Consider the following 25,763-nt stretch of genomic DNA (forward strand, 5'->3'; position numbering starts at 1 on the left):
GAGAAAGGGCATCAGGGAAATTTTGTGCAGAAGAGATGGTGCTCAACGTGAGTTATAAAGATTTATAGGCTTTTTGCAGTCTGAGTAGACCTTCATTCCAGGAAGACCAACAAAAGGAACAGAAGAAACATCAGATACAAAGACCCATGTAACTGGTAGGACAAGTCAAATTAATGAAAAGTGGACTGAATATTTTAGCAATTAAAAAAAAAGGTTTATTTTAAAAATGATTTATAATGAAATTCAGGAAGACAACTTTTCCTATTCAAAGTGATTTTAGCGAGAACGAATCCTTAAAAATTAGGGCTTTAAAAGAATACACTATATGTGGACATACTTTTCCATTTTTGAATATTGTTGACTTAATCTTTGGTAAAATTTATAATCAATGCTCTGTCTCAGCTAAGGTATATTAAGGACACAGGATTCCATGGTAACTTTTAGTTGCTTTTGTCATGGGTCAAACTTTTTTTAATGAAGAGCAAGGTTTTCTAGGCAGACCTGTGAGACCTATATTTTTTTTCATTGTTTTCTTGCATGTGCATGATGAAGATGAGCAGAGGGCAAATTCTATATCTAAACCAAACATTAATAAAATTTAAAAAATACAATCTAAGCATGCTATTTAGAGATACAGAAGTTGAAGAATGATGCTGTTTTATCTGTAAGTTTGATAGGACAGCTGAGTTTTAAACCACAGTCATATTTCAATAAAAGTATGTTATGCTGTTAAAAGGCATATCCTTGCTTATTCCTCGAACAATATTAATGGTTTGGGATTTCATCCCCTCTGGTTTTCTTTTCTTGCATATGCTATTTCCTTCAAGTTGCTTTTTCCCCTTTTTTCTGTTCTCTCTTATTTATCTTGCCACTGTCCTCAAATAATCTGGTGATCCTTGCTTGTATGTTGTGTAAGTGACAGAAGAGCGCTAAACAGCTGATTTGAAACTCTGTATTACCAGCAGAATTCATTGACCTTGGTGTTCCTTTTCGAACCATCTGACTAGGTTATGAGAAGAGTGTCTTCCACATACAAAGTATTTGTTTATTAAACTAATGTATCACTAGTTAGTGAATCTCTTTTACTTTGTTTGCTAAGGTGTGACTCTGCACAAGGGCTGGAGTTGAATATTTACCAGAAAAGTTGCTTATGTTTTCAGATAAATTATGTTTTTAAATTACACTTATTTCATTAATTTTTGAATAAAACATTCATTTTTATGATCTTGTGATGATTTTTTGGCTTAGTTTTCAGATAACTATTATCGTGCTGAAATGATTGATGCCCTTGCCAACTCTGTTACGCCTGCAGTCAGTGTGAATAATGAAGTTCGAACTTTGGATAACTTAAATCCAGATGTGCGACTCATTCTTGAAGAAATCACCAGGTTTTTGAATATGGAAAAACTTCTTCCAAGTTACAGACATACCATCACTGTCAGGTATGATTTTATTTGTTTCTTGTTTCTATAATTATAAAAGAATTTTATTCTTATTATAGAAAAGTGGGAACTATGATAAAGAGAAACAATTAAAATCCTATACAATTCTACAATAATTATTACTATCTTAGAGAATGAACTATGTTTTATCCCCTTGTAACTATATACATTTTTAATTACTTGACATGTATACATTTTTTTGTCTTGGTTAAATCAAACATGTCATGTTATCAAAAATTCTTCATAAGCATTTTTTTAATATCTGGATAATCTTATCCCCTGTTGAATTTAGTATAAACATCCTTCTATTAGTAGGCCTCTTTTAAGATGATTTTTGGCTTCTATCAGCTTGTTTGTATATGATTACCAAAAAGTTCTACCTGTTTCACTGTAAAAAGTTGATTCATTGATTCATGTACAGTTATACTTTTCATATATATTAACGACTAAATATTATTAAAATATTTTTGACTATTGCTAAAACTTTTAGATATTATGCTAAATACATTTTTCTAAAGTTTGTTTCTGTTATGGTACCTAAAAATGAATTTCCAAAAAAGTTTTAAAATTTGATTTTTAAAATAGGTTTTCAATGCCTTTAGTTGTTAAGGTCATTGCAATCATTTAATATGATAAAATTAAAAGGTAGATTCAAATCACATCAGTTTCTCAATTATTATTTCCAATGCCTGGGAAATAAGTTTGATTCAGTATATTTTTAAAAAGTATTTCAATACTTTTTTCCAGTTGTTTGAGGGCCATACGAGTACTTCAGAAGAATGGACATGTGCCAAGTGATCCAGCTCTTTTTAAATCTTATGCTGAATATGGCCACTTTGTGGATATTAGGATAGCAGCTTTGGAAGCAGTTGTTGATTATACTAAAGGTAATGCTTTGAAATAGATGCTCGTTATCATTTTAGAAAGAAATGTTTACTATTTAAAATCAGTCTTAGAGGCCTCCCTAGTGGCCTACGGGTTAAATCTCAGTGCTACCACTGTGAAGGCTCACTGCAAGGGCCTGAGTTCAATCCCCAGCCAGGGAGCTAACCCACATGGCGCAGCAGACCTTTCCTGTTTCACTCACTGCTCCCCTTAGTAGTAAATCTGCCTGTTCTGCTCCCCACTCTGTTTTTGGTGAATCCTCTTATCCCTCCGGCCTCTGCCACCTCTGGCCTACACCCCAGTTCTTCTATGCAAAAAAATAATAAAATCTTTTTGAATAAATAAAGCCAGTCTTAGTTTGGTACAATACAAATATTTTAATTTTATATTCTTGACACTGATTTAGCAAGTGTTTTTGGTAAATGTAAAATTTATGTAGAAATAAATGAGAGAAAAGAATAAAATTATAGTGTCAACCTCTTGGGCAAAAACAGTTTATCATGCTGTTTAGTATAAGTGAGATACCATTGGGGTATCATATCTCTCTACTCTTTGATTTGAGTATTTAGAAACACTGTTTTATTTGAACATATTTTGCCCATTTAGAGTTATCATTTCTAATTTAGGGCTCTTAATTATAATTTGCTTTATGTTGTATTTGCCATTGATTTGCTTGAAATCAAATCAGGTGAAAAATACACACTTGCTCATGTTTATAGCATAGCACTTCTAAAATTTGGAGAGTGGTTTATTGCATAAAAAAATGTAAGAGATTGCCAACAGCCTTCAATACCGATTGGAAATCCGGCTAAGGCCGAGTCCTGAAATACTGAATGTAAACTCTTTGCTTATCATTATAATTAACAATAAATATATATTTTTTTCCCAGTGGATAGGAGTTATGAAGAACTACAGTGGCTGCTTAATATGATTCAGAATGACCCTGTGCCTTATGTAAGGTTAGTTGTTCTGCTATAATATTTTGTTTTTTGTAACTTCTAAATTGAATAATTTCAGAAGATTATACATGGAGCATTCCTTTTTTTATTATTTTTAAAATACAGGAAATTGTTTTCTATTCATATCCTTTTTTATGATAGCCTTTGGAAAGACACTTTTAAGAATATATTGTTAATAAGCAAAGCTTATTCCCTGTAATTTTAAGTATGATTTCAACTGTAACTTAAAGAAAAGCTTATGTAATCATCTATAGTGCATGTAGAATATCACTTGTACATCCAAAACTTTAAAATCTCTATTGGTTGATTCAGTCAATTTTAAAGGTAATTAAAGAGCAAGGTTTTGGAGTATCCCATCTGTCCTATCTCAGATAAAGTCTCAAAATTATTAAATGGACTGGGGATTAAAAAGTATCTTAGAATATTTTTTACAACTTTGAAAACAAGGGAAAGTAAAGGAAATCTCAGTCCTGACATAGTATTGTAGCTATTTTCAGTTTTGTAGCTTCCACTAGTCTTCATTTCCTTCATTTCTGTTGTCTTTTTGCAAAATAGAATATTTATGTGTATGTGAAAAGGATTAAATTCATTTTCTGTAGGCACTTGATTTTTTAATTCATTTTTTTTACTATAATGATTTCACAAAATGGAATTTGAAAGCTGGAAAGTAACTTAAATTATAGTTATTTTAACTAGAAACAAGGGTATAGACACAGATTTTAATAGCTCCTTAATGGAGTGGAGATATGATCTTTGGACAACAGTATATTTTAGGCTGCCTGCAGCAATGAGTTCTTGGTTAAGTCAGCTTATATTTCAGTGTTTTACATGATGCTTTTTATATAAATATTCTTTGTACAATTTTTGCTGTTAACTTTTGATAGTTCTTGATATGTGCTCTAATTTGTATTATAAATATTTGTCCTTATGTAATTACTGTATTCTAAGCTAAGTACACATTCATATAAAAGAGGATAGGCAGAAAACCAACCTCATTTCTTTAACTGACATATTTGAAGTTTTATAAAAAGATCCTACTGGAACAAAAGGTATCAATACACTGTAAATAAAGTTAATCATGTATACATTTATCTTCTCAATCACATCAACAGAATTAGCATTAAGATGCTTAATTCTGAGATCTTGAAATTGTGTTTTGAAGAACATCTTTAGCAGATTGTAAATATTATGCAATATTTTCAAGTTGTATTTCAAACTTACAAACTATAGACTCTAAATGGTTCATGTACAAGAACTGGGGTACAGGCCAGAGGTGTGGGAGGGTGAGAGGATTCACCAGAGACAGAGTGGGGAACAGAACAGGCAGATTGACCAAAGTACACTGCTGAGGGGAGCAGCGGGCGAGTCAGGAGAGGTCTGCTGTACCATGTGGGTTGCTCCCTGGCTGGGGACTGAACCTGTGCTGCAGTGGCTGCATACAGCTTCATAGGTTGCGTCTTAACCCCTGCACCACCAGGGAGGCCCCCTTAGAAGATTTTTAATGGCAATGAATGGTAACAGAAGTGTTACTACACAGCAGTGATTATATATGCTTTTTTTTGTTGTCTTGAGACATCTGTCTTTAGTTTTGTTTTTTTTTTCTGGGTTTTTTTTTTTTTAATTTTAACTTGGAACTCTGGCCTTTTTTCTTGGAGTCTCCATCATTACTTCTTCATTTTATTTTTATGGCCCCTGATTGATTTTAAATTTCCTAATGATAAAAATGGCCTTAATAGGCATTACATTTTCTAAAATACATTACCTTTCTATTTCTCTCAGCTTTAGAGTTATTGATTGTGGTTGAGTTAAATAGTGCCCTGAAGAATTATAGGATGAAAACTTAAAGTTTGGAGGGGGAAACATTAATTACTAATAATTACTTCTTTGTGCTATCAATTTAGAGCTAAACTTGAACATGACTTATACAAAGAGGCTACCTTGACTTCTTGTACTAGACCAGGTCCCTCAAGTCATAGTTGCTATTAAAATCCTACGCTTTTGCATATACCAAATACACAAATACTTTCTGGCCTGTTAATAAGTATTGATTTTATGGTTTGATTGTCTTGGTCTCCAAAAGATAAGGACCATATTTCCTTGTGCACATACATGTTGACCAGATGGTTGTATATTACAATTTTTTTTTCTTTTTCCTCTCTGTATATGTTTAATTCATGTGAAAGAAAAGTGATTTTAGGGCCTCCCCGGTGGCGCAGCGGTTGAGCGCTGGGTTGCGAAGCCTCTGCGGCCTCTGCGGCGCCGGTTCGATCCCCGGCTGCGCCCCAGCCACCGCAGGAGGGTCCCACATGGTGCGCAGACCTCTCCTGCCGCCCGCTGCTCCCCTCAGCAGTGTACTTGGGTCCTTCTGCCTACTCTGCTCCCCGCTCTGGCTCTGGTGAATTCTCTCACCCTCCCGCGCTTCTGACTGTACCCAGTGCATGTATAAACAAATAAATAAATAAATAAATTCATGCCTCTTAAAAAAAAAAAAAAATTATAAAAAAAAAAAAAAAGAAAAGTGATTTTAGCTCTATTGATAGTTATATGTAGAAAAAACTTTTTAAACAAATATTTCTAAATGCTTGGAAAGTTTTCAGTCATTTATATTGTTTGACATTTCCAATGTAGTGATAAGACTGTCTGCTTTCCTTGAACAGGAGATTTTCAGATTGCAAATCAGTTATTTAAGATATCTTAAGAATTTAAGCAAAATAAATGCTCTTCAGTTAATCTATGTATCAACCTGACAGATTACCATGAAATTTGCCTTAATTTTTACATGTAGTATATAGAATATTCTATATGCATCATTCTAAGTACATATTAAATCTAGGAGCGTTATTCTTACATTAAAAATGAAGTTTACATTTTGAACGTTAAGAGTTCCCTTTCAATGGAAATGATTTAAATATACTCAATGAATTTTTGGAATATTTGAAAAAATACAAAATTACATTAAGACTATTTTAAGTGGTATATTTTAATTGGAAACAACAATCCTTAACATTCATAGAAAAGGAAACAACATGTATATGGTCATGATAAGTTCTTCACGGGACAAACTTACATCTGATGCTTTTTCTTTGAGAGAGTGACTCCATTTCGTATTTCGTATAGCTAGTGATTGGCAAAATAAGTACACTAGTCCACCAAGAAAATTCTCAATTATTTAGGGAAGTAATAAGATGTTTTTGCTGCCGTGAACATGATAAAAAAACAACAATGAAACAGTGAGTTTCTCAAGATGTGCTTCAGGTCTGTTCCAGATGTCTGAAACATATGCTTATTGTTAATTTTGATGTTTCATCTCTGAAAAATTAAACATAAGATACTCGTTGTCTTCCTTTAAACATTATCTCCTTTGAGTATTGTTTTGAATGCTTAGTCATTTATATTTCCTTGTAAAAGCCTTTCTTCTATGCTCTAAACTTTAAAGAAAAGAAAAGCTTTCAAAGAAATGTTTTATTTGCTAAATGTGACACATGTACTAATCAATTTTACTCTTTTAGTGATCATTTCAAAGCTATCCCCAGAGCACCCTGTACAATTCATTGGCATGACTGTAAAGGGTTTGTAATGAGCTGAGTAAATATCATAAAGTTTTATTAGTTAGGCTCTACCACTTCAATATTAGGGAAGTTGGGAAAACAGCCAGATACAAATTTTTCTTCGTCATGTAAATTAAAATTAAAACAATATTCACATGCTCTAAAGAGCAAACTCATCTGTATTTTAAAAGATGTTATTTACCTGTAATATTGATCTACTATTATGAATAATGAGTTCCCTTAAGGGCTGAAATTGTGTTTATCCCTAAAAATAGTATGTCTGTCATGTTACCTATCTATAAATTGCATCTGCAACCACATTTCACTTTTTGTTCTTAAACTTTTTAGTAGTCTTCCATATAGTCTTAAAATTTCAAAGCCCACAAGGATATTGACAATGAGAATACACATCTTTCAGTTTTATAGAATTGAAATTGAAGCCAAAAGAGGTTAAATCGCTCACCCACCCCTAAGTTACAAATTAAGTTTCTTTCTTCCTTGGTTACATTCAAGCATTCCACTACTCTGAGGTCTCAAATTTCTCACACCTAGTCAGACTTTGTTTTTATCCCTTTACTACTACTATCCTTTTTCTGTTCTTTTCTTATGATGTCTCCTACTCATAGCATTGGTTGTTGGTGTTTTGTTTTGTTTCCAAATTTTCTTTTGATCTAATTGCTGTTTTGCAGAATATTCATTCAGTGTTCAGATTGACTGTCACATGAGATAAAAAATTTCTGATGGCAGAGTTTAACTATTACCCTATTGACTTTTCTCACTTCTGCTTACTTTGAAGAGACCTCTTTGCAATCTCCATATTTAAAATGCTTCTGTTAATTTCCATTCTTTACAAAGATACTACACTATTCATTTTGTCTCAAAAGTGGACTTCTTTTGGCCTTTATGTGCTTTCTGTTTTGCTCCATTTTAAGAACTTTTTATTAACTGACCAATCTTTGTACATTTTTCTAAGGAGGAGTAGAATATTTTACAAGTAGAATGGAAAAGGTGGATTAAGAATCATAGAGTCAGGTTTTGGAAGCCTTCTTTGTATACCAAGGCAATTTTAGAAAGAACAAACCCACCAGGAATTTTAGAGAAAAAACATTTACTATTCAGGATGTACTGTACCATCTTGTCTTTTCAAATAAAACTGAAACGCAAAGCTAGACCTGTGAAAGGAGATTTTGATAAAATAGCAACAAGGAGCTACAGATTATGAAAATGTTTAGATGTTTTTATTTACTATCAAAAATTTAATTTTTTAATCTTTCAGACATAAGATTCTAAATATGTTGACTAAGAACCCACCATTTACCAAGAATATGGAGTCTCCTCTGTGCAATGAAGCCCTCGTAGATCAACTTTGGAAACTTATGAATTCTGGTAAGATAGCAGTGGCTTTAAATTTTTTTTTTTTTTTTTTTGGTTGGAGTATTTTTACTTTATAGCAGGTTTTTTTTATATTTAGAGAATTGAGGTTAATTTTTCGATTTTTTTAAAGTAATATGTTTGTGATAGCCATCTTGGCAGTGGTAAGTATCATAACATTGGAAGGTATACTCACTTTGCCCCACCAGGCAGTTGAGGATACAAAAATTACAAATTATATGTGTTTACAGAGCTATAAATATGAACCTTTGAGATATTTTTGTTTTTAAAGGTTACAGAGGGTTAGCAAATTAGTCTTCTCACCCTTTCCCTAGTTGCTTAGTAGAGTTTCCAGAGGCAGCTAGCTTTTGTGTGTCCTTTCAGGAGTGGTACATGCCATTGTTGCTCACCTTGAAGATCATGGAGTCTCATCACTGTTGTAATTTCCAGCATTGAATGACGTCAAGAGGCAGGATAACTCAGTGCCTTAGAGCACTAGCTTTGGAACCAATTTGCTAAGAGTGAAATCTCAGTTCAATTTTCACCATCTCTATGACTTATTTAAGTCTTTGATTTTTCATTTAAAAATTGGAGGTGAAAGTGACACCAACTTCAGCAAACTGCAAATTAAATGAGTTAAATTTTAAAGCAGTGTCTGTTTCATATTAAGTGCTCAAAAATATTCTTATATTAACAGTAAAGATATTGTTTCTCATATATTTGTACTGTTTATAATTCCATTTTTATACATAGTAATATTTGCTATTTTTTAAATTGAAACATTGGTCTTTTCCAAATTGACTTATAAATGTGTATACTTAAAGATCACAGTGCAATACTACCAAGTAGAGGCACCCTAGTTGCTATTTCATTGAAATTTAATAAGATTGAAAATATTATGACCTTTTCTCAGAAAAAAAAAATCAAAAAATTAAAAAGTGCCATTTTTCAAAACAAAAAAATTATGACCTTTATTCTCATTGTATCAAAAACAACACATAAACCAGTTTATACGTATATTGTCAAATTATTTTTCTAATGTTTTCCTTAATTAGTAGAAGAATGATTGCTGCTCTTTGCACAAGACTTTTTTTTTTTTCCTCCTGTGGTTACCATAAAGGATGTTATGGCTGTTATTTAGATCTAGGAAATGAACACACAAATCCAGGAACTTATAAATGGTCATTCAACAATTAATCAGTGGTGTGAACTCTACTTTGTTGACTATATTCTCAACAAGAATGCTTGATTTAATGAATGTGATGGAACACACTTTGAGGAAAACATAATGAAATACAAAGAATTCTCTCATTACAGTCTATGGAAGATTTCTTAGACAAAATAAGTGTGTTTAAGATTAATGGGACAATTTCTGTTTCTATAAAAACATTTGAAATCCATTGTAAAGTTGTAATTGTACAAGTGAAAGCTGTGATTTATGTTTAATATTTAATTCTGATTGTGTTTAGTATGAAGTTGCTGCTTTGGTTTGGAATTCTCTGTGCCAGTAATCTAAACAAAGGAGATCAGTGAGGCCATAGTCATAAACAGTTTATTACTCAGCTCTTTAAATTTTTAAATAAATGGAGCAATATGAACAGTGGGAGCAGCATGAATAATTAGGAAGGCTGTTTTGTTTTGTTCTTTTAATGTTTTTGGAGAACATTGGACATTAGACATGGAAAGTTATCTAAGGGATTATTCATTTCCCTTCCAAGCCTGAACCCCAGGGATACATGAGTGAATCTGATCTAATAAGTCCATTTCCTTTTTAATTTATAAAGGGTTTCTTTTTTATATATGTAAAATTAATATAATTATAGGGGGTATCTGCATAAAAATAACAAAAAGGGAGATATTTACATAATTCCATTATACCACCACTATTAAGATTTGGGTATATTTGGCCTTTAAGGAAATAAAAATGTGCATGTGTGATCTGTCTTTGTGGTTGTCATGAAGGTCTTAAAATAGCATTTGATCATTATTTGATCAAAAATATTTCCATTACTGGGCCTCCCTGATGGCGCAAGGGGTTAAACGCCACTCTATGAAGCAATCCACAGCGTCTGCAGCACAAGTTTGATCCCCGGCCAGCCAGGGAGCAACCCACATGGCACAGCAGACCTCTCCTGACTCACCCACTGCTCCCCTCATCAGTGTACTTCGTTAATCTGCCTGTTCTGTTGCCCACTTTGTCTCTTGTGAATCCTCTCATTCCCCCCTGCATCTCTGGCCTGTACTCCAGCTATTGTATGCAAAAATAAATAAATCTTTAAAAAAAAAAAAAGAATATTTTCACAATAGTTTACTTTTTTATGTTGACACAAATAACATTAAAAAAAAACAAAATTAGAAAAAAATTTCCATTACTATATTATCCTCTTACTATAGTTATTGTTTTAAGAAATAGTAATGAAAACTCACCAGTAAAAAAAGTTATGAGTTTACAAGTCATTGTTTCTGCTGAACTCTGCCTACTTCTCAGTCCCTGTTGGGGCTTTTGGATTATCTGGTCAATTTGATTTACATATGAAGAACAAATTAACTTTGACCAATGTGGATTTATCTACATGTGGTCTGTCTTATTCCAAGTGGATTTGAGATAATTATAAAATTTGTTGAACTCATTTAAAATATATTCAGGAGGGTGTCACTGCAGTTAAGAAAACATCATCTTCTGAGATATGATCAGGTTTGACGAATCAAAACTTGTTTGCTTGCCTGGTTTTAGAAACTTTTCAATAAGAGAATAATTGTGGTAGGATGCATAGGAACAGAATTTAAAAAACAAATCAGGGTCTCCCTGGTGGCACAAGGGGTTAAGTCACAGCACTTTGGAGCTATCTGCAGCCACTGCAACACGAGTTCAATCCCCAGCTGGCCAGGGAGCTACCCACATGGCGCAGTAGACCTCTCCTGTCTGAACCCCTGCTCCCCTCAGCAGTGTATTTCAGTAGATCTGCCTGTTCTGCTCCCCACTTTGTCTCCGGTGAATCCTCTCACCCCTTGCACCTCTAGCCTGCAACCCAGCTCTTGTATGCATAAATAAACAAATCTTAAAAAAAAAATAGTTTGACAGTAAGGTGAATTAAGTAATTATATTCAGGTTTTTAAACATTCATATACCATTCAATAAATAGTAATAATAATATTTTTATAGCATACTAGGGGAATTTGGAGTTGAGGTACAGAAAGTAGGGGCTATTGGTAACTGAATCATTTTCATGGCCATGTGGCAGAAGGAAGGTTCCCCGACTCTACTTTTGAGCCTCCAGCATTGCTTGGTCTTTGCATGGTATGTTGTAGTTCACTAAGCTAAGTTCCGGATGCTACTGCAGTATCTTTACAAAGTTTTTATTTCGAAATACACACACACACACCTGTACACAGATGTCTTACCCATTCTTTAGTTTAATTCCCCATGTAACTTTTTCCTTCCTAACCAATTTTGAAATTTTCCAAAGTTAGACAAATTTAATGAATTGCAATTGAATGCATGTATTTTTGGTTCAGTTCTCGCATTAAAGTGATAGCAGTGGGAGGTGTAGCTAAAAGATTAAATAAAGATGGGTCTTTAAAATGCTGAAGGCAGAATTTGGGAGGCAGAATTTTTTTTTTTTTTGGTGGGATCCTCGCTGGTGGCCGGGGAACGAACCGGTGCTGCAGAGGCTGCGGGCAGCCTGTCAGCCCAATGCTCAACCGCTGCGCCACCAGGGGAGGCCCTAGGAGGCAGAATTTAGGAGATGTCTAAGGGTCTGTACTGGAACTGATGGATTTATAATCACATAATTATAGATTAAAGGAGCTGTTAAAGATCATTTAAGTTAATTGTTTTCATTTTAGGGCCCAAGCAGCTGACTTGCCAAGATCACAAAACTAAATAAGCACAAGTGTTTTTTTTTTTTATTCAACTTAATTCAACTATAATAATGTGACAACTGTTACAAGAGTTTTATTCCATGATCTTGAACTGTAAAGGAGTTCTGATTTTCTGTTTTGTTTAAGAAACTCAATTATCCATTCATTCATTTTCTACATGGAAATAGAATTAACATAAACCATGTTCTAGAGGTTCAATACATTTATCAGCTTTCATTGTTCTGCCTAATCACCCCTAGGCTTTCAGAAAACAACACTCTAGCTCATCAAAGTAGACTTGCTTGTAAAGTTTTTTAAACTTTGAGGGAATTCATGCATAATTGCCAGTTTTGTTTTGATGTCATTTATAACATATAAAGGTTCAGGATAGTTTCTTGCAGCAGACATAATTAGGTGATACTGATCTTCAGAGTTTATTCTTCCAGTGTAAAGGTACCTAAACCTCTCTAGTTTTCTTCCTGATGGAATTGAATAACCTGCCCTTTGCACAACCATTACATATGTAAGATGTTTTGAAGGAGGAGAATAATGAGTACTTTCAAAAATTTACACTATATCAGGCCATTAAAATGTCCAGATATACTTATTCCAGAGGAGGAAATGAATTTCTATTGTAAAATCCTTACTTTCATTCTGTGCTGTTCTTCCCATTTCTAGTTTCTCTATAATTTTTATGACATAAAAATTTCATCCTCCTTAAAAGTTCCTGCCCCTTTCTCTTGCTTTTGTAGTGGTATGTGTCTGTTACCTTACCACATAGTAGCAAAATTGAAAATACCTTAAATAAGATTGATGACAGTTGTTTCACAGCAATGCAAAAAAATAGCCTAGCACACTGTAGTATACAGTATGAACTCTGTAAAATTATAATTTCTCCTATTATGGATTTTCTTTATATATAATGAATACAGTATTCACTTATATTTTACAATAAACTTTAGCAAAGCCCCCACTTGATTATAATTTATTTACTTTAATACTTGCTGCTGAAAACCACCAAGCTTGATATTTATGTTGTCCAAATTTGCTGTAGCAACTTTTTTCCTTTTTGTCTCTCCTTTTTAAACATTATTGTATGCTTTTAAAACCAGAGGAATTCCCATAGTCCTTATTTTCACTTGTTTTAAATTCCCTAGTTCTTTTTAAATTCTGCCTAGAAACCACAGAGATTAATCCTACATTGCAGATTTCACCTGGTCAGTTTTATTTCATGGCAGTATCTCTCTGGAGTCCTCAAGTAAGGACAGAGTGGAAAGTAAGAAAGAAGTCTGGCCTATCATTGTTACTAGGTTAGGAGTAATCAGAGACTAGATAGTTTTTAGAGATGAAAAATATGAAACTCATAAAAAAAATGGAAAGAATTTACCTCCAATCTTTAATAACTACTTTTAAACTTTTCTAGAGAGTCATCTTTAGGTCTGTTGCCATCTCTGGCAACAACAAATACCTAGGAGAAGAGTGCAAATAGAAAGGTGTTTCAGGGCCTCCCTGGTGGCGCAAGTGGTTGAGCACAGTGCTGTGAAGCTGTCCGCAGCTTCTGCAGCGTGGGTTCGATTCCCAGCTGGCCAGGGAGAAACCCATATGGCGCAGCTGACCTCTCCTGTTTCTCCTGGTGCTCTCCTCAGCAGTGTATTTCATCAGTCTGCCTGTTCTGATCCCCACTCTGTCTTTGGTGAATCCTCTCACCCTCCCACGTATCTGGGCTGTACCCCGGCTCTTGTATAAATAAAATAAATCTTTAAAAAAAAAAAAAAGAGGGCCTCCCCTGGTGGCGCAGTGGTTGAGTGCTGTGCTGCGAAGCTGCCCGCAGCCTCTGCAGCTCCGGTTCGTTCCCGTGCCACCAGCGAGGGTCCCACGACAGACTTCTCCTGCCGTGCCCGCTGCTCCCCTTAGCAATGTATTTCGTCAATCTGCCTGTTCTGTTCCCCGCTTTGGCTCTGGTGAATTCTCTCACCCTCCCACGCTTCTGACTGTACCCAGTGCTTGTATAAATAAATAAATAAACAAACAAACAAATAAATAGATAGATAGATAAATAATTTTTTTTTTAAAAAAAAGGTGTTTCACAAAATATTTTCCTGTATAATAAGTTAATTTAGAATTATGTTATTTCAAGTAGTGTAGGCTTTCTTAACCATATTTAAAACCTGAAAGTAATAAATTCAAGTTAGGAGAATATGTTTCAAGTGGTTGGCTTTGTGAGGCTCATGGAGTGCTGTCATCCCAATGGACTATTGAAGAAGGAAGTCAGGCAAGATGAATAGAGAATGGATGGATGTGGAGTAGTTACCAAGGAGGAGGAATTAAAAGGGTGATTTAAAGCCAGGAAAAAAGTACTATTTTTAGATTATTAGTGGATACCTAATACTTTGTAAGAATATTTTAGTGGATACCTAATACTTTGTAAGAAGAATGGTGTGATAGTAATACATGTTATTCACTAACATGAGTGAATAACATTTATTATTTCTGCAACAATTTATAAGCATCTGTATTAAGATAACAATCATATTTAGAATTGAGAGTTCTCCTTTAGGTATCCTAATCCTTTCATGCCTTCACACTTTACAGGTTCTAGAATAGCTTGAAATGTATGAATAAATGTACATATTGACTTTAACTTCTTTATTACTTACTTTTTAGGTACTTCACATGATTGGAGGTTACGGTGTGGTGCTGTGGACTTGTACTTCACACTTTTTGGCCTCAGTAGACCTTCCTGCTTACCCTTGCCAGAACTTGGTTTAGTTCTTAACCTAAAGGAGAAAAAAGCTGTCTTGAACCCTACTATAATTCCAGAGGTCATAGCAGGCAATCAAGAAGCTGCGATTAATCCAAGCAGTCACGCACAGCTAGTTGGATTTCAAAACCCTGTAAGAATCACATGTATTACAGAAGATGCAGTTTTGTTATAAAGCATCATGTTGAGAAGACAATTGTTTCCTTGGAACTGGAAGATTTTAAAGCCACTGTCACATACTATCTTAAAAGCTGCTGGCTGACATTTATTTAGCCCTTTATATAAAGTACTTATCACTTCACATAACTATACATAACAAATAATGTGCTGCCAGTCCATATACTCCCTTCTGTGATTTTTTTTGTACTTGAGCATAGAATTTCTTCGTTGAGTAGTAGAAAATTTAAATGAATATTTAACTTATTACATATTAACTTGCCCATGTATGTTAATGGTAAACTGGACACAGGGACTCTGCCCTCCCCCACCACCAACTCTGTATACTTAGCACTAGTGCAATTCTAAACATATAAATACCTGGCAAATGCTTATTGAATTCAATCAGTCAGTATCAAGCCAGGTAAATGAGATTTGGGAGGAGATTATGCATTAAATATTAAAAATTTATATATGCATATATGTGTTTGGCTTCATGAAAGCCAATATATTTTAGCTGTGTATTATAAAATTACCAGATGTTTTTAATAGAAAAACCTGTAAGATACATATTAATTATTTTATAATAATTTAAAGAAGGTTTTCTAGAAATTTCTTTCTGATGACAAAATGTCCCCAATACCTCAAGCTTCATTTTTCACCAATATTTAGACCAGATTACTTGCCTGGCAATTCCCTACTGGTGTTCTAACACTCTTAAAAATCTGATTCTCTCTATAGTAGTTAGTAATAGTCATCTACAGATTTTAAAAAATACAGCAATACTCATTTGTTGTAAATTTAAAATGTATCCTTGAGTTTGGATTATGAAGAAGGAAATTTCCATAGGAAAGAGAGTTTCTTTAAAGAACTCTTTCAGATCCAAATATTTATAAATATGTGGAAATGGCTGTTTATAATTCTTGCTCATATATGTTAATTCCAAATTTATACTAGAAATCTTCAGAATAAGAAGAAAAAATGACCCCAAAAGACATACTCTTTTGGGTAAGCTCTGAAAGTTTACTTAAATGCTTCCTCCCTCCAAAAAGACCAGCAGACAGGTAAAGGTGAAATTTATTTTAAGCCCTTTGCTGATAACATTTAAGCACTGGGCATGTTGTAATCTGCATGGTTGCTGTAGCTATTAGTTTTCAACTATGATATGAGCTACTTGTCCTCAGAAATCTAATTTTGATCTTGAATATTGCCGCAGGAAGATGATCATCTTGCCAAGGAAGCATCATGTAATATATCAGCTCATCAGCAGGGAGTGAAGAGGAAGGCTGATACACCACTGGGGTCCCCACTAGAACCTGGTCAAATACTGGAGAAGAATGAGGATAGCAGTAAAGTCAAACTCAAAATCAGAGTAAGAAATACAGGTTAAACCTGTATTAACAGTGTAGGATATATACCTTCTTGTCAATCTTTTTGAGTACTTGAAGTGGTTTTTCCTTAGCAGGAACACATGGGACAGACTGAATCATAAAAGAGCCCAAATGTCCATCTAATGCATTCCAACCAATTATTTAAATTCCATTATCACATATGTCTTCTCTCTTTGGGGGAGGAACTATATGTGCACAGTCTACCACAGCTCACTATTTCCTCCCACAATGTAAAAATAGATTTTAGTAGCTAATTTATTTCTAGTAATTTCTAATCAGCTTCTTTTGGAGGCTGGACTATATAATCTTTTCTTTCTCTTAATGCTTTTTGAGAAAAAGATTAATTTTACTGTAAGATTATTTGGGGTTATATCCTATGGCCTCTCCGTTACTTTCCTAAGAGCTGAGATCCAAACATTAAGTGATCTTATGGTTCTTTTTCTCCTTTCTTTTGTGTATGTGCATTTTAGTTTTCAAATTCCCAAGATGAGGAGGAGATTGATATGGATACTGTCCATGATAGCCAGGCGTTCATTTCTCATCATTTGAATATGCTTGAAAGACCATCAACTCCAGGTATGATCTGTGTACTTCTCTCGCAAGGGTATGGGGAGACTTCATGTGTATCACTATTTTATAATGTGTTGCTTTATTTTCAAATGACTGTTATAAAGGATAAAAGTGACCAGTATGGAATAATGCAGCCTATCCTCAGGAAAATGCTTTCTCCTTTTCTTTGAGTCCCAAGTGAGTGGTTGTCCTTTGTAGCTAGGGTTTTGAACTGATGAACTATATAGCTTATCAGCCTAGCAAGTATGGTAAAGAGTGGATGCGACTCAAATCAAAATGCCTAAGTGAGAAACATCCAAGTCAATGAGGATGAAAAACTTCTACCTTTTTAAATGTTGCCATAAACTGAGTTATCTCACAGTTACCTGCTGCATCCACATCTGCTGCTGCCTTCACCAGTGGTTGAATCATATCGAGGTGCTGCTAGCAACAGTGGAGTGTCCCATTCTTGTTATGTGTGTCAGTATGAACTCACCTACGTGAACAACATAGCTCACAATAAATGATATTTTTAAACCAATGATACCGCAATAAAAATAAATACTGAAAAGCAAAATAAACAGTTCAAAAACATGTTATTTGTGTCAACATAAAAAAGCAAACTATTGGGCCTCCCCGGTGGCGCAGCAGTTGAGCGAATCTGCCCGCAGCCTTTGCAGCGCTGGTTTGATCCCCAACTGCTGGGTGAGGGTCCCACATGGCGCGACAGACCCCTCCTGCTGCGCATGCTGCTCCCTGCAGCAGTGTATTTCGTTAGTCTGCCTGCTCTGCTCCCTGCTCTGGCTCTGGTGAATTCTCTCACCCTCCCGTGCTTCTGACTGTACCCAGTCCTTGTATAAATAAATAAATAAATCTTTTTAAAAAATTAAAAAAAAAAAGTAAACTATTGTGAAAATATTCTTTTTTTTTTTTTAAGATTTATTTATTCATGCATACAAGGGCTAGGGTACAAGCCAGAGATGTGGGGGGGATGAGAGGATTCACCCGAGACAGAGTGGGCAACAGAACAGGCAGATTAATGAAGTACACTGCTGAGGGGAGCAGTGGGTGAGTCAGGAAAGGTCTGCTGTGCCATGTGGGTTGCTCCTTGGCTGGCCGGGGATCGAACTTGTGTTGCAGAGGCTGCAGATTACTTTATAGCGCAGTGCTTAACCACTTGTGCCACCAAGGAGGCCCTATTGTGAAAATATTCTGTAATGATAAAGATTGCTTATGTTAAAGGACTAAAATACATTTTTCTCTCAAAGAACTTGTAGTCATCACATTAAATCATTGAATGAAAATTATATATCAATAATTGCTTTTGTTTTTTTTTTTTAATAGGCACGTCCCTTATTTAAAAAATGCCTTTTTGCATAATTCTGAGTTTCAAATCCTGAGAAAATGTGTAATTTTATTTAGTGAAAAAAATACATGCTTTAAATGTCATGATTTATTAAGTAAACAGTATCCTAGAGATGATGAATTAAGTTTATAATACATTCTTTTAATGAATTTTTATGAATGCATGTCTATGAATATGACTTTTTTGGTTTTATTCTGGATATTTTATCTTTATTTAAAAATTCCATTCATATTTCATGCTAGTTGTCTTTTCTGATTCTCACTTTTGATTGAGTTTTTTTTCTTCTTTAACATGTTCCATTTGCCCATATTTCCCTTTAATCACCATGGTCTGCTTTTTGTTTGTTTGACTTTTGCCTTTATTGGTAATGAGACCTAAATTATTTTCACTAGTATCTAATAATCTTTTTTTTAAAGATTTATTTATTTATGCATATAAGAACTGGAGTACAGGCCAGAGGTGTGGGGTAGGGGTGGCAGGGTGAAAGGATTCACCAGAGACAGAGTGGGAAACAGAACAGGAGAATTGGCTGAAATACACTGCTAGGGGAGCAGCGGGCGAGCCAGGAGAGGTCTGCTGCACCATGTAGTTCCCCTTTCTGGCCAGCAGGGGAACAAACTTGTATGGGAAGCCTCATAGTGCTGCTTCTCAACCCCTTGCACCACCAGGGAGGCCCCTAGTATCTAATAATCTAAAGGTGGCCCCCAGTATCTAATAATAAATAATATTATTATTAGTATCTAATAAATCTAAAGGTGGCCCCTGGTATCTAATAATCTAAAGGTAGAACATGAACCAAATAAATATTTGAAAATTGACAGGTCATAGGTTCTTTGTTTTTTTATAATTACAAGGAATCTTAAAACAGTCCTTTCATTACTGTTAATTAAAACACTGAGAGATATAAAAGGACTTAACTTAGATGACACACTCAAGTAATAGCCACTTCAGAACTAGACTCAAATCTTAGAACTTTGCCATTTAACAAGTGATGGAATTGAGATAGGAGAATGCCTTTATGATATATCTAATTTGTTGATAATTTAGAATCAGAACCTGGATCTCTGATACCCACTATAGTGCTGTTCACATTATACCATTAAAACATTTCATACTTTAAGTATCTCCAATACCCCCTAAATTGTTTTCATCTATTTGTTGTGTAAATATCATTATGAAATTTACCAGCAAATTTTGGGGAAGTGAGCAAACTTTACTATATATAGTTCCACATAAATAATAAAAAATAGTGCATGATTTCTGCCCCAGAATACAGCATCCAGTTTATATATTTAGCAGGCCATAGTTACTCCCATGAAAGTGTAGTGTCCTCAGACTTAGGCATACAGAACCATGACAAAGGATTAAATCAAATAGGATCTTCAGTAGTTTTAAAAGTGACATTCATTTTATTATAATTTGACTGGTTGAACTGCTTCTGTGTTTTAAGGTAACTTTAAAAACCTGTCAGGCTTTTTTCTTTTGGGGAACAAAAAGAATGAATTCCTGTTTTTTCTTGTTGGCATGTTAGGGCTCTCTAAATATCGACCGACTAGTTCCCGATCTGCTTTAATACCCCAGCACACAGCAGGCTGTGACGGCACACCTACTACAAAACCTCAGTGGACTATGGAACTTGCACGGAAGGGAACAGGTGAAAGTATTATTATCATCATTTTGCTCAAGAACATTTCTATAAACTTCATTAAGTTTCATCAACTGAAAAGATCTAAGGACTTTGACTTTCCTTGCAATGGATTGACTTTGTATTATCTAACATATAGCCTATTGTAAATCAGAAATTTTACTACTTTAAGAATAATCTGCTCCTATTATAGAGAGCTTGGAAGTAACCAAAGAGTAGAAAGATGGGGGGAGGGGAAACCATCTCTCATTATGCCACCCAGGATACACATTTTATTCGCATTTTGTTCTTTCCTTGCAATGCTGTTTCTAAGGATATTATATATGAAAAACACCAACTTCAGTAGAAAGTGTCAAATCTGTGCCTTTCTACCTTTGTAAAATACAAAAATAAACTATTTCTCCCCTTTCCCGCCCCCCAAAATATTTATAATGGATCATTCTTAAAAAAGTGATGTTCCACTTCAATAACTAATACGTTCTGTCTCCTCAAGTACTTTGGTCTAATTGGGCTTAAGTTTATGAAAGGTAATTCAGTTCAGATGTGTTTCTACCTATTCTACTATTTCACATTGTCTTCTGCTTACTCTGTTCCTCTGTTGCTTATAAAAGAGATTATAATCCAAATGAAGTGTGAGCATTTGATGTGATGAGCTACTATGAAACGGAGACTCAGTCTTCAAGTTTTGGAGAAACAGGGAGTGAAAAGCAAGATACATGAACAAAATAATTAAAGAATAGCTTTTCCAGAAGTCATTAGTCAGACTGAAATTCCAAGTGGTGGAGTTGCTTGGATAAACCATGTTTTTTGGTTTTTGTTTTTTTTTTTTAAATATAAACAAGACTTACTGACTTGAGGAGCTTAGGGATCAACTTGCAGGAGAGTGCAAACAAAAGCAGCACCTCAAGATATTTTGATTTTGAGACCCCAGCCTATTGGTTGCTTATATTATCTCTTTGTGTGCTCTGTGTATGTACTGTAGTAGATTCATACAAAATCCATATCAGCAGAAAATAATCTGAAGACTTACTTCAACGTTTTGATAAGTGAATTTTGGCTTTTCTTGGCTTTGACTGATTCTGGTTTTTGGAGTAATTTTGCTTTATTTCACTTACCAAATGTTAGTAGACATAACTTTTTTTAATTATCAAGCTTAGTGAGCTTCAAATTTCTTGATACAGTTTGAGAGCGCCTGCCTTCACACCTTTAAAAAAATTTCCCTAACTAACAAATACACTTTTAACTTATACCATCTGTGCTCAATAGAAGAGTCAAACCTAGCCATGTGGGCAGCAGTGTTTCTGAGAAAGGCACACTCAGAGCTCCATCTTTTGGAATGTCAGAGCACTTGAACCAAGTAAAATTGGCAATAAAAGCAGGAGGTTCCTCTCTTACTGCTTCCCTGCAGTTGCCAGGAGTCTATCTCTCTCTGATAGCTAACTTGGCCTGCTATTGAGAGTTGGGGGTTAAGAGAAGACATAGAAGAGAAGCTGAGACCTCTTAAGTTTCTAGGGATTATACATTAAATTTCATAGTGGTTTTTTGGGGTGTTACTATATTCCTCTGTTGCAACAGGAGCATCTTTTATTTTGTCAATTAAGTCTTCAAAAAAATTTTGAAGTAGTTGACTGTATAGAGTACTGTTGAAAGTAGAGATTATATGTAAAAATGTAGATTTCCAGCTTTTTTGGAAAAAGTTAGCTCAGAGGCCCTCTCAGGAAGGTATGCTTTCCATCACTGATCCCTGTGTATTGCACTTCATGGTCTGCTTGCTCACTTACACTGGCTTTGGGTTTGAGGTCCCTGCTTCCTTTATTCATGAGCTGAGATGAAGTTTTAGATGATTCTTTTGGAGTCAGCTGGCCAGGCAGTAATTGAGAACTAAACTATGTTACGGACACTATCTGAGAGGGACAGAAGAAAGAAATGGTGGGGATCTAGGTAAGAAAAAGAGGGTTGAATGGAAACTTCTAAGTGAAGGACTGGTCACGGTACAGTTTTGCCATGTTTTTCCCCTCCGTTTTCTCTTTCCCTGCATATGATAGAAGAATATTTTAGGGTAGAAATGTTAGGTGGGTGATAGGTTAACCATTCAGGGTAAGAAAGGAAGAGTGGCAGGAGCATTTTTCTTCATTACTTTACTCCTTCCTATCTCCTCAGGAAAGGAAGTTGGAATAGGGAGAAAGGGCTGTATGGGAGTATGGAGACATAGAGATGGGCCCATCCCATGGTGATGGGCTGAGCGTGTCATGTCATCTCCTCTCCCACCCCTGTGGCTCTTGTCCAGCCCTGTAAAGGCTGCAGGAGTTGTGGTGATAAAGGAGGGGGACAGGGTGAGGAGCAGAGGGAAATCCCTAGTGATTTCTGTGGGGAGAAGGAGGAGAGTTCCTGCAATATTACGTAACACCTTCTTGTATAAGTCAGAAAAGTACTATTCTGGAGCATAAAATCCTTTAAAACAAAACAAAAAAAGCCCTGAGAATGCCAGAGTTCTTTCTATTGGAACTAATATGAAAAACAGCCTTTGATTTTATTTTAATTTTTATATAATTTGGACTTTATCTTTTTACAGTGCTATAAAGAGTCCAAAATACAGACTTGATATTTTCCCTTTAAAAACTAGAGATTTTGTGTTAAAGTTTAAACATATTTTGAATGAATTTAGTAGAATAAGCAGATTACATACTGTTATGAGTACTTTTATCAGGTAAGCTGAAAAACTTCCATATTAGACTTCTGTTAAGTACGTCTTTGTTTTGCATTTCTTAAATTGACTGCAGGCAATTCCTATCCATAGTATATTTATCATGACTCCAGGAAAGATTTTGTATTGGAGGGAACAACAAAACAGAACATCTGTTATATAACAGATGCTATAACATATATATCATATAACATGAAGTAGGAAAATTATGATGTGAGTTATATTTATCTCCGTTTTCGGGTAGATCTGCTATTTACAATGAGACATATATTTCAGGTTACTGTAAAGACTTTCATTAGCTTAAAACTGAGTGGTACCTAACCATAAGCAGGCCCCAAATTACCTGGCATCTTGTAAACTTTGGAAATGATATGTGAAATCATGTGTCTGTGCCAGGTGGATGGCAATATTTTCATTTTTCTCAGTAGAGATTATGTCGATCATCTCACAATGCTAAGGGAAAATAAACTCACTCATGTGCCCCTACTCGACATGGAAGGAAACTACATTTTTTAATCACCTTGGATTAGACCTGGTAAAAATTATTTAGGAAAGATAGAAAATAAGCAGACAAAAAAAATATATATTGTCTGAAATAAAAACAGGGAATAACAGTTGTTGGTGGTGATAGAGTAACATTAGGTTTTATCAGATGTTATGTTGTTATAAATAGTATTTAACAAATATTTATATGTAATATATGTCTTTGTACACATGTATGAATACATTTGTGGGGTAAATTTCTAGAAACGTACTTTCTAAAACAAAGAACGTGGTCATTTAGCTTTTTTATGTGTAGTGCCAAATTGACCTCTCTTTTTTAAAAAATGCTGCATTATGGAAACTATAAAGTCGGCACAAACTAGTATTCTGGATACCCACCTAGCCGTTAAGTTACCTTCAACAATGATCAGATCATGGCCAGTCTTGTGGAATCTATACCTTTATCCATCTCCACCTTTCTGAATTATTTTGAAACAAATCCTATGTATCATTTTATTCCTAAATAATGTAGTATGCAGCTCTCTATTAAGTTTTAAAATATTGTAACCACAGTAATATTTTTATACTTGTAAATTTTTTTTCAAATCATTAAATGCCCAGTCACTATTTAAATTTCAGTTGACTCATAAATGTCATTATTTTAATTTTTAACAATATGTTTGAATCAGTGTCCATATAAGGACCTCACATTGTAATTGACATATATCCTTTGTGTCATTTTTCATTTCCAGTCCATCTTTTTTTCTTTCCCTTCTCCCCCCCACACTTTGCAATATCTGTTGAAGAAACCAGGGTTTTGGTTTATAGTTTAAGGCCTGTATTTTTCTAATTGAATGTGATAAAATTAACATGTTAGAGTCCTCTGTTTTCCACAAATCTGTAGTTGTATCTAGAAACTTAATTAGATTCAGATTTATAATCAGTGGCTTGTCCTTCCCTCTGAAAGCACAGAGTGTCTGGATGACTCCCTTTACGAGGTTAGCCGCCAGGATGTTCAATTCACAAAGGACCTGCAAGATGGTGATACTCATCTTTCCATTTTTCTTTATAAGCTGGATTATTTAAAACTAAATCCCCCCTCATCTACTATTATCCAATGGTAGAGATCATATAGGAAAAGAAAGATAAAGGCTTAATTTTCTTTATTAATAATTTATAAAATAATTAGTTGGCTAACTAGCATCCTCCAGTGGTGATCACTCAGTGCCAGTCTACCACAGTTAATATCCTCATCACTATTCAAGTTATCCCGTCTTAGGACAGCAAGAACTTCTTAAATGGATACTTGAGTCCATTTGAGGAGACTTTAACTTCCTTACTATAATACCAGATGTTTTATGCTCACCTTGTAAATATTCTGCCCAAACCCGCAATCAGTTATTTGTTCTAATACCATTATTCTTGGAACTAGCTAATATATTGTCTTAATAGACTTCAGGCAAATCAAGAAAAATGTAAGATGTAGAATCAGTTATATCTTTAATATAAAGTGTAAGGCCACTAGACAGGAGGTTGGATTTACTTTAGAAGTGAGTGTAAGTATTGCTTTGAAGAGAATACTCCAAAGTACAGTCATTTGTTCATTTGTACTTTGTTGGTAAGTACATATGTTTCCAATATAATTATTGGCTTTTCTGCAAGCCAAGTAGTTTGGCAGGTGTTTAGGATTAGACGATGAACCTTCTCTCTGAAGAAAGGGACTTCAGACTTCTAAAATAATCTCAGACAGCCAATTGAAAATCTTCAGAGTTTGCTGATGTAGACTGAATAAATAATGAGATGTGGCTGAAGGATTTGTTCTTGAGGCTTTAAAGTCTCATTATTTCTCATCACCTGGCTATGTATTCTGTTAGGTGTGGATCTATTTTTCCGTATTTATAAAATTGGGATCATATCATATAATTAAAAATCTAAACCAAAATCATCTAGTGGCATATTTGACTAATACTGTAAATCAGGTCTCTCTCAAAAGTGTTCTCTTTCTGAAGAGTATCTGGACACCAATAATTACAAAAGATACCAGTCACAAAATTTAAGTTCTTTAATTTTTACATTACCAGTGTTAACTTTACCGAAAAGTCATGAATTTGAAGTATGTGATTATTAGTGAAGAGAAGTATGAAAAATCTGTGAGGACAGGAACTTTACTGACTTGTAGAATGCTGGAATGAGGCCTGATACAATGGAAGTATTACTCAATTGAAACCTCTTGAATGAGTGATTCAAAATAGTTTTTGTGCTTTACCTTCAAAACCTTGATCATCAAATTGTATTTAATTGGATTAAGTTCACCCGACATCCTATTTAAAAAGAAACACCGTTATGTAATTCTGTTATGTTAATTCATTAATTTAGCAATTAATGAATTACTAAGCAGCAGAGGTGGGGGTGTGTGTAGTGAGTGAGAGAGACTGTATGAATCCCAGGATTACAAAAATGAAAAAGACAAACTCCCTGATCTCAAGAAGCTCTTTTTCTCATGAGGAGACCCAAAGGTGTACAAAAGGATGCCCCTTGCTCCGTGCAGATGGGCAGGGGTTACTCTGAAGTCAGGTGCTCTGGGTTTGTAGCTCAGATCCTTCAGTACCACCTTGGGCAAGTCAGTTAATTTCTCTGTGCCA

The 25,763-nt window shown here is 34.6% G+C and overlaps 1 protein-coding gene across 1 annotated transcript in view; it reads left to right on the forward strand.

The window, feature by feature from the left end:
* TAF2 (TATA-box binding protein associated factor 2) overlaps positions 1–25,763 on the forward strand; it is a gene marked incomplete at both ends in the record, with an annotated part of 60,387 nt that overhangs the window by 32,316 nt on the left and 2,308 nt on the right. Inside the window, 7 exons of the mRNA XM_084230314.1 lie at positions 1,249–1,442; positions 2,190–2,329; positions 3,217–3,286; positions 8,111–8,220; positions 14,731–14,960; positions 16,845–16,950; positions 19,821–19,943. Of these exons, the coding sequence (XP_084086440.1) occupies positions 1,249–1,442; positions 2,190–2,329; positions 3,217–3,286; positions 8,111–8,220; positions 14,731–14,960; positions 16,845–16,950; positions 19,821–19,943 (973 nt within the window). The remainder of the gene's footprint in view (positions 1–1,248; positions 1,443–2,189; positions 2,330–3,216; positions 3,287–8,110; positions 8,221–14,730; positions 14,961–16,844; positions 16,951–19,820; positions 19,944–25,763) is intronic.

Source organism: Talpa europaea (genome assembly GCF_964194135.1).
Source record: "Talpa europaea genome assembly, chromosome: 3".
NCBI lineage: Eukaryota > Metazoa > Chordata > Mammalia > Eulipotyphla > Talpidae > Talpa > Talpa europaea.